The sequence below is a fragment of the Corvus brachyrhynchos genome, unplaced genomic scaffold (genome assembly GCF_000691975.1).
Source record: "Corvus brachyrhynchos isolate BGI_N302 unplaced genomic scaffold, ASM69197v1 scaffold87, whole genome shotgun sequence".
Lineage (NCBI taxonomy): Eukaryota > Metazoa > Chordata > Aves > Passeriformes > Corvidae > Corvus > Corvus brachyrhynchos.
The window spans coordinates 4,226,708-4,236,093 of record NW_008239767.1 but is presented as its reverse complement, the minus strand read 5'-3'; the positions used below and the strand labels follow the sequence as shown (position 1 = coordinate 4,236,093).

The 9,386-nt window shown below is 40.1% G+C and overlaps 1 protein-coding gene across 1 annotated transcript; it reads left to right on the top strand.

Moving 5' to 3' along the window:
* The first annotated feature begins 2,395 nt into the window (after positions 1-2,395).
* CGA (glycoprotein hormones, alpha polypeptide) lies at positions 2,396-7,477 on the top strand. Its single transcript, XM_008640241.2, has 4 exons — positions 2,396-2,500; positions 4,369-4,475; positions 5,413-5,597; positions 7,069-7,477. Exons 2-4 carry the CDS (start codon positions 4,376-4,378, stop codon positions 7,144-7,146), a joined length of 363 nt encoding a protein of 120 aa, XP_008638463.1. The 5' UTR covers positions 2,396-2,500; positions 4,369-4,375; the 3' UTR covers positions 7,147-7,477.
* Positions 7,478-9,386: the final 1,909 nt, after the last annotated feature.

Genomic DNA, 9,386 nt, shown 5'->3' with positions numbered 1-9,386 from the left:
GCAGGCACTTTTATTTTTCTTTTTCACTGTGGGGATAATGTTGTCACTGTGCTTGAATCCTTCTAATGAAATAAACATTTTGCGTAGCTTTTGCTTTTTACTAGTAGATGATTTGCTACAATACATAGGTGAGTATTAAATATACAATATGAGGTTTACTTATTTTCCTGATTATGAAGACAGTTTTCTAGCTTTTGTGAAGCATTACAGGTCATCCTGGATTTCCCATAGGACTGCAAGCTGAGGTGAGTATGAAATGGGCAGGACAGAGACATTCTATAAACTTCAGCAATTTTCATCAATTTGCTTTGAATGACAAGAAATATTAAGCTTCTGTCTTCCAGGGAAGCACTTCTCAATAAACTGTGTTTACCAATAGCTCTCACATTTCAGCTGTATGCTTTTGTTATTAAATGAAGCAAAAATTGTAGGGAGAGAGACCTTTTTTTTTTTAATTTATCTTTTATTAGACCAGCGCACATTGTTGAAAAAAGCCAGACAAGCTTACAGGTGCAGAAATCTGTCTTCAATTGCAAAACAAAAGCCAATTTCAAGCCAAGTGTAGGCTGGGGACAATTGTCTTGAGTTTAACTTTGTTACAGTGATGAGTTGAACAAATGGAAGAGAAAAAGGTGTCTGACACCTTGAAGCAGATGAGGTTGTTAGTGAAGGCAGAGGTGATAAAGGTTTGCGATAAATGTGTCTGAAATAGCAAATGGAGTCTGGGGGTGTTGCTGTTATTAAAAAGAGAGTCAGGGCGAAGGAGAAGAAAACAGCAGAAATCTACAGAGGTGCAATTCACCAAATCCAACTATACAATAAACATTTTGTAAGAGACCGATTGTTTTGCAAATAAAAGCCTCATTTTCATAGGAACATGAGAAGCTGCAGGGGGTCTCTTTCAGTATCCCATCTTCAATGTGTGACACAAAGGAGGTGCTTAAAAGGTAATTTTAAGCCTTTGGATGTTTTGGAATTTTTTGAAGCTATAAAACATTTGTAAATCTCTCTGGGTAGGACAGTGAGCAGTCTAAGGTAGCTACCCTGGGCTCTCAGTGATGAAAAATAGGCACACGGTAAAAGTGGCATAATCTTGTACTGAAATAGATGTTTAGGGCTGTTTCTCTCCACTCTTGGTAAGGGCAATCCAGAGTGAGTGACTAGGGTTTGGGCAGTTAACTTCTGACATCTGAAGTGAACCTCTCTCAAGTCTCCCACACTTGGAAACAGAGCAGGGTCTTGAGAACCAACCCAAGGCTGTCTGCATTTCCAGGGGCTGTTCCCAAGAGGGTGGGAATGAATGTTGTCCTCCCCTTTGAGAAGAGGAAGGGAAGCCCTGCTGGACTGCTTGGCCTCAGTGCCAGAAGGCAGAGTAAGACCCGTCTTATTTAGCCAGCATCAACAGAGACTCTGTCACTTGAAACTGAGGACTTAGAAGTCTCTATGCCTTGAAAGCTGCGCTCTGATGCAGTTTTCAGAAGCACCTCCATTGCATTAGTTTTATTCTAAAAACAAGATAAGATCCTCCCAGAAATCTTAACTTTATAAAGGTGATTCTTCTATATTTCTATGCTTATCCATGCATTCATTTTCTGGGCATTAAATTCAAGTTGAGGATTCACGAACTAACATCTCTTCTAAATGTTTGCATGTGTCACTGTTGTTCTTTACTTTGTATTCTCTGCTAAAACAACGCCGTTTCTATAGTAGTGTTTTATGACGGTTTTTAAAATAATTGTCGGGGTTTGACGCTGTGTCGCGGCCCCCCGGCAGCCCCTGCCAGGATGGGCCCCGGCAGCCGCCTCACCACCCCTCGGGAGAAAAGAAAGAGAACTTCCCGCGGTTTTTCCTTTCTCTGCTATGTCATCACAGAGGGGTTACCCACTTGTCTAATTGGGCAGACAGTATGTCCATCGCCAGAGGTTTCAGGGAGTGCCTCTGCTGGACACAGTAGAAGTTTTGGGGAGCTTTTCTGTCAGAAGCAGCCTCCGTGTCTTCCTCCGTCCACACTAGAAGTCCAGGTTGTGTTAAACTTACACAATAATATTCCCCAGTTTAAAAAGAAGTGTTAGAAAACATTAGTATTTTGTTCTTTTTTGAAAATGAGCTTCTGTTCACTGAAAACTGCAGCAAAAAAATGGATGTTCAGTGTTTGAGTTCCCCAGGAAACTCATACATCACTGACTTTGTGCTCTCAATCTGACCTTTCTTTCATTATATAAGACAAAAAAAATAATCCTTATGAAAGTCAGGTTGAAGATAAGATCAGCATGGTGGGCTGGTAATTACATAAAGTGATGTTCAGTCATTAGAGGAAATGTACAGTTGATCCAACGGCTTAGATGTGGGTGAGGAATATGATCTAGCTTTTACTGGTATAAAAGAAAGATGCAACTTTTTCATACATCAGTTTTGGGAACTTACATCCAAGCATCAAGGACAGCTCATCTTCAAACATCGTCCTGCAGTTTCTCTGATTTGTTCTTGTCGAACAAGGAAGGTAATATATTTTTATTTTTTCATTACTGTTACAGAGGGACAATTGCATATGTTTTGACGTTCTCTTTTCCTTCTTTCAAAAAGTTTTCTTCTCCTTCCATTCTGTCGAAGTTTTTGCTTTGAACATTAATTTAAAAGTTGCTTTGGAACTAAAACATCAGTGCTTAGGGTTAAGCTAACTTTGTAAGTAAGAGAAAATGAGGGTCTAGAAATAGATTGCAGCTAAACGTTGATAATTTTTGATTTCTGATTGGGTCCCAAACTTCTTAATTAGTAACTTTGTGTTTTTCTCCTGCTCAATGGTGGCAATTGCTGTCAAATATCAAACATTACACAACCTGTGGTATTAGCACATCTCTTGGAGTCCTTAACACAAAAAGACAAGATATTGTAAATAATGAGGTGAGATTTTACTTCACGGGAAAGATTTAAAATTACTATCTTTCCAAAGAACTCCTGAAATTCAGGCATTATATATTGTTCCAGTAGCTTAAGAAAGATAATATTTAATAGAACAAAGTAGAAGCTTCCTTGGAGTTGATGGTGAGATGAGTGGTGAGAACATTAACTGGATTAACAGCATGGCCACAGTCAGAAAATTTAAGTAAGACCATCAGACAAAACAGCTGTTGCCTTGGAAAAGAAGAGAAGATCACATCTGCGGTTTGTTGGCAGGCCTCTTTGGTGGTTTTGGTATGAGCCTGACAATCTGACTCAATAGAGGAAGTGCAAAACTGCAATTTCAATTTGCCTTTTGGTTAATGTAATGTAAAAAACTTCCCTCTGGGATTCCCTTGAGACCTTGCAGTGTACCAAATTATAGCATTATGTCTTCTTGGAAGAATTAGGATGAAGGATGCCACAGTGCCTTCAGCAAAAAACATGAAACAATCTGTCTAGGGTTGGGTGTTATTCCTGTGGCTGGCTTCTTTTATTGCAGCCACTGGAGCGTTTAGGCTACCAAAAGGCTTGGGATGATGTAGAAACAGATCATTTGGAAAAGTCTGTTTCAGTGCAGGAAAGTCTGCCAGCAGTCACACCCCCTCTAAGGGATTGCAAAGAGGATATACAGAAGACAATCTTTTAAAGAGCGCTTTATTTTCTGGAGGGAGGGATCCAGCCAATCCACTCAGTGTGGCTCCATAGATGCTGTGAGCTCAGTTCAGTTCCCAAAATGTTTGGCAGGACCACAAGAGGTTGTGGATCTAAATAGTGTGAAGGACCACCTTTCTCCTGCAGACACAGCTTACTCTCGTTGAAGGAACAGGTCACAGAAGGCTGGCACCTGCTTCTCAGGAACCTGACAGCCATGTTCAATGCTTCCGAAGCTTTCAGTAAAAGTGCAAGCAGAGACGGATAACCACAGGCTGCATAGAGCCTGTATGCATACCTGCATACATACATTGAACTGGCTTTTGGATACCTCTTCTGAGTGCTTATTTCCAGTGCTTCCAAAATTGTTGCCATTGTTTTTTCTTCCTGATCATTATTGGCCACTTTTAATTCCTTTATCCTCTGTTTTCTGCCCGGGTGAACTGACTCACTGGACAGGTGGGAGGGAGGAGGTGAAGTTACTTGTACCCAGCACCCAGCCTTACCACCTGGTAACTGCCACCATATCAACCTCTTAGCCATTCTGCTTAGCTGGCTTTCAGATCATTCTCTTTCCTCTGTTTCTTTTTCTCTCATAATTAGGAAGATGCTTGTTTTTCCATTGCCTTCGTTCATTGCACTGGAAAGCATTGCTATGAGTCTTGCTCATAAACTTTGTTTCTTTCCACTTTAGTAACTGCTGTGAGGCAGGGGCCATGTTCTTTTCATCCTGGCTTTGGCCTCAGCCTTCAAAAATATGTGTATTTGTGTTTCCAGACAGATCATGGATTGCTATGGGAAGTATGCAGCTGTCACATTGACCATTTTTTCTGTATTTCTACATCTTCTTCATACTTTCCCAGATGAAGAGTTTCTCATGCAGGGTAAGCTGCTTTCAGCATTCAGAAATAGAACTATTATAAAGACTATTAATTAAATTTCCATGTTTTATAAATGTGGTCATAAATTTTATCATTCAGTTGCATTTATTGACAAGGAGGGTGTAATAAATCAAGATAATTTCACTATGAGCATGCTTCCTATTTCTTCCCTAAACGTAATTTCTCCAAGCCAAGGATGTCCCAGATGACCATGCCCTCAAGTTGTTGTGGGTAACCTTAATCCTTGAAACACTATCGAATAGAAACATTTGGTTTCTTCTACTACTGCAATATCTATGACAATGTAACATTAGGAACAGCAGAACCACACTTTCTCTTCATAACATGTGGAAGGTTTTTCCTCTGTAGAGCCCCGAATATGGGATGCTGGTGGTGTAGCATTCTATAAAAGAAGCATGTTAGATTTTAAGGGTATTTTGGAGGTCGCAGGGGTTTTTGTTTAGCCTCAAATAAAATATAGAAAAATGTGATCTAGAAAAATCTTGGTATCATCAAACATTTAAAAAACTCTCAATAACATCTTACCTGAAAATAGGCAATGTTTAAGAATCACTACAAATCCTGTTGGTGCTTTTAACTATGTACAGCTAGTAGGAAGTTTTCTAGGGATAGCTAATGCTGTAGACATAGAAACAAACCTTCAGAATTAACAACAAAACTGAAAAGAAAACCAGAAGAGATACAGTAGTGCTTGTGGTTTATATGGAAAGCCACAGCCTAGTTTTACAGCTGGTGCATGTTGCAGTTGAAAAAACCTAAAGAGGAGAGCTTTGGTGGCTGTGCTTTTCTGTTCTGCAGACATCAAGCAGCAGAGTGTGACTTTTGCTTCCTCTTATGGCCTGTACTTTCCCTTTCTTTTTGAAAATGAAAATACAGCTGGAAACCAAGTAAAATTCTCTTCCTTATATTTTTATGGCAGGTTGTCCAGAGTGCAAACTAGGGGAGAACAGATTCTTTTCCAAGCCAGGAGCACCCATTTACCAGTGCACTGGGTGCTGTTTCTCTCGTGCCTATCCCACTCCAGTGAGGTCTAAGAAGACCATGCTTGTTCCAAAAGACATTACATCAGAAGCAACATGCTGTGTAGCGAAGGCTTTTACCAAGGTGAGGGTGAGAATGAGATCTGCTTAAGCTTCATTTAGGATGCAATATTAAGCTGAAGCAGTGAATAATAAAGAATACGGTTTTGCTGGAGAACACTGGAGAACAATTTGAGGGAAGTATCCTTGGCATTTATTTCCTTTGTGCTTTGGTTCTTTCTTTTTTCTAAAGAGGAAATTAAAGCATCAATGAGTAGCAAGTCTGATATTCAGCTGGGATGAGGAAATTGGTGCAGTGCCACTGAATTCTATGATACTACTTTGTCTCATGATACTTGCAGCTCTGGTGGTTGACTTGGCCCAGTATTTTCAGTCTCCTGGATGTGCACCCTCCCCTTAAGTGCTGTGCAGTGTGTATTTGATTTTAATAAGTAAATTGCCTTGTTTCTTTCCTGCACAGACAGGAGTTCTCTGGGAAGGTGTCTGGTCAATACTATCAATTACATATATGGGAATGAGGGACCAAAACCGTCTGTGCTTGTTAGATTAATTGGGATTGTGTTTTACTTTTAATAGTATAACCAAGAGGGAACTGTAAAAGTGTGCAAGTACTGTGAGAACTTAACATTCATCTGGAAGTTTCTTTTAAAGAGAGATTCTTCTAAATCTGGTTGTTTTGGGAATGATTCTGCTCCAAGTAAAGAAACCTCAGGTGTTACGTTATAAATGTTGAACTAGTTGAAACAAGCTAAGGTGTCTATCCTAAGGTGACCTGAATCAGGCTTATTAAATGTGTCAACTAGAGGTTCAGCTGAGTTACCCACTCACAGATTTGGTGCATTTGAAATACCTCAGGGTACTGAAGTCATATGCCTGTGGCTGGCAGACACAGAACCCATGAAAGAGCTTCTAGAGTGACAGCTGGAGGCTTGGTGAGATCCCCAATGACCCCTCGAATGGCAATTGACAGCTCAGTGGGTGCAGCTGAAGAGAGCACTGGGGCTCCATTGGCTGTGTTGAAAGCCAGATACCTGCCTTTAAACTATGCTGAACCCATCCTGACTCTTCACCTGAGGAGAACATAGATCTTATTCTACATTGACAGTGCTATACTTGCCCATAGGCAGCAGCTAGAATTTGGTTGAGGTTAAGTATAAAGGTGACTCATTGTGTTTGTGGCCTTTGTTTTTGTAATTCCCATGTGATGTATTTTGAGGACACTTTCTGATTTTCCATAGATTGGTTGCTTGACACTTTTGGAAAATTAGACACTTTAAGAAGTGTCCAAATTAAAGAACAGCAAATTATGTCACTATGCATGTCACTACTGAAAACCTTCACTTTACAGCTCCAAAAAGAGCGATGATGCAGCTTCATAGGTTGGTGTTGAGGTCATTCTAGTACAGGTACCCCAAAGGGTACCTGTACTTTGTGGTTAAGAAAAAGTTTTCAGACATATTTTACTTGACAATGCTGTTTTTACTGTGCAGCTAATCCTAATTATTTGTTGTATGTGTGTGCTTTCTTTTTTTAAGATTACCCTTAAGGACAATGTGAAGATAGAGAACCATACAGATTGTCACTGCAGTACCTGCTACTATCATAAATCCTAAAGCCTGTCCCTTTGTTAATGATCAAGGACAACGGTGAATGGAACATTTGTTTTTCTGCTTTTATAGCACCACAGTGTAAAACCTTATGTTTTCTGGTAAAGACACTGGGTAGACCTTTGGATAAGATAGATGGCTATTTTATTTCCTCTTTGCTTCTTCATGCATTTAAGTAAGTTTAATTATTTCCATTACGGATAAAATACAGCACTTGCATGACCAAACACTCGATCTATTTTTAAAATAAACTGTCAGTTAAATCATCAGTGTTTATTGAGGAAAAATGGTGATTTATTAGCTTAACAGACAAATAAAGATTCTGATGCAATTAAAATTTCTAGGTTTTTTTTATGGGAGAGAGAGGGAAGAAGGAAGGGAGGGATGGGAAGCTGAACAGAACAAGAATTATTTTCCCCTTATTCTCTTAGTGATTAGATTTTTTAAGATGCAACATATTGTTTCTCCTGCTTCTCTTCCATTTTTATTTTACCTTATGGGCAGAAAGTATAGCAGTGTATCATCTATGCACAGTACTCTTTCTGTGCCATCTTTTATTTTTCTCTGAATTTAATCTCCTCCCATATAGATAGGCAAATGATGCAAAATCAAACATTATAAAGAATTTTTGTACATTTTCATGTAGCAATGGTGGAATAGAGAAGTCATACAACAGTATTAGCTGTTTAAGCTGCTTACCTTTTGTTTGTCTTCAGGAAGGCATAGGGCTTTAGTAATTCCCAAATGCCTTGTGCTAGACCAATGTATAAAAATGGAAAGTCGGGAATGTGTTAGGTGAGAAGAGGACCACAGAACACGTACTTATAACACCTGACATTAGTATCAAAAACTTGTTCAGTTGTAGTGGGTTGCATTGGGGTCTCTGGGGGAAGTGCTTGCAGGTCTGAAGCCTGCCCATGGGAACTGAAGTGAATGCATTCCCTTGCTCTTCATCCTAATTTTTGGGGTGATAACTTCATCCTTGCTACGGTCACTGGCTACAAGGGTTTAAATGTGCTGACTCAAAAAGCCTCAGATGTATTTGTGGGGGATTTTCCTGCAGTAGAAGCTGTGAGGATAGCAGCAAGGGATTCCAATGGGGATAGGGAAGACTTACAGGAGTGAAGCTGTGAACGTGGCTGGTCTGTCCCGGGACATGGCCATGGCTGATACCTGTGCCGATGCCAAATGACTGAAGTAGTTGAGTCGGGTCCCCAGAGCTAAGTTGTGATGGGGCACTTGAGGAGCTGAAGATCGGCTTCTAATGGTCGTTTAACTCTTCTTCGGCTTCTAATTATCACCCACCCTTCTGCCTCTTGGAGTGCAAATTCAGTGTTGTTTCCTAAGAATACAATCATGAGGCTTTGTGGAGAAGAAAAGACTTTTCATATGTGGAGGAGATGAGGTTCTTAGAGAAGCCAGTATTCAGTGTATGTTCAGTAAACCTTACTAGCCTGATCTCCATGCCTTAACTCCCTCCTATGTCCTAACTTCTCCGTGCGGTTCCTGGGAGATGTTTTGCCTGACTTGGTCTTGAAAAAAACCGAATCTGCCAAGGAGACTGATTTCGTTGCTTCACTGTTCTTACTACGCTGGAAAATTTCAATTTTCTGGAAAGCTTTTCCCTTAGTGTTTTATCTAAGTCTCATTTGTTTCCACGTTACTTTTGGTCAGAGGAGAGAAAGTTCACTAGGGTGGTCTTTTAGGATTAGTTTAGTAACACCAGCAGCATAGGTTTTCAGGATGAGAAGTCTAATTTCTCATTCTGGATCATCACTCAAAACATTATGGGAATACATGTCAAGCAGCTGCTGTAGCTGACTCACAATTCCAAGCTGCTGTACAGTTTTATTAAACGTGATTGATGTGGCTACTTTTGCAGGAAAGACAGGTCCTACCTGGGATTCCTGGGCAATGAGAGAGGAGTGATTTGAAGCTGCAGCATGATTACCTTCGAGAATGGGAATGGTACTGAATTTTTTCTTAACTTTGACAGGACTGAAAGGGAGAGCGGGGAAACACATTTCCTGAAGTTTGCTTGCAGGAGTGAGGTGCCTTTTTGTGTTGCCAACCTTCTTGAATGACATCTTACTCAAGTGATCTCCTCCGGCAGTATGGAGTACTATGCTTGTGCTGCCCACAATAGCAGCAAAATAAACTTTTGTTTGTAACTTCTGAATCAACTTCCATATTTCGCATTGTAAAACCATAGAAGTACCAATTAGAGTGAAATCCATGCTTTAAAA

What these genes read in the sequence shown, in the direction of transcription:
- CGA (XM_008640241.2), top strand. Translation starts at nt 4,376, where the DNA reads ATGGATTGCTATGGGAAGTATGCAGCTGTCACATTGACCATTTTTTCT. An exon ending in TGAAGAGTTTCTCATGCAGG is followed by an intron (nt 4,476 to 5,412) that starts GTAAGCTGCTTT and finishes TTTTTATGGCAG; the next exon opens with GTTGTCCAGAGTGCAAACTA. An exon ending in TAGCGAAGGCTTTTACCAAG is followed by an intron (nt 5,598 to 7,068) that starts GTGAGGGTGAGA and finishes TCTTTTTTTAAG; the next exon opens with ATTACCCTTAAGGACAATGT.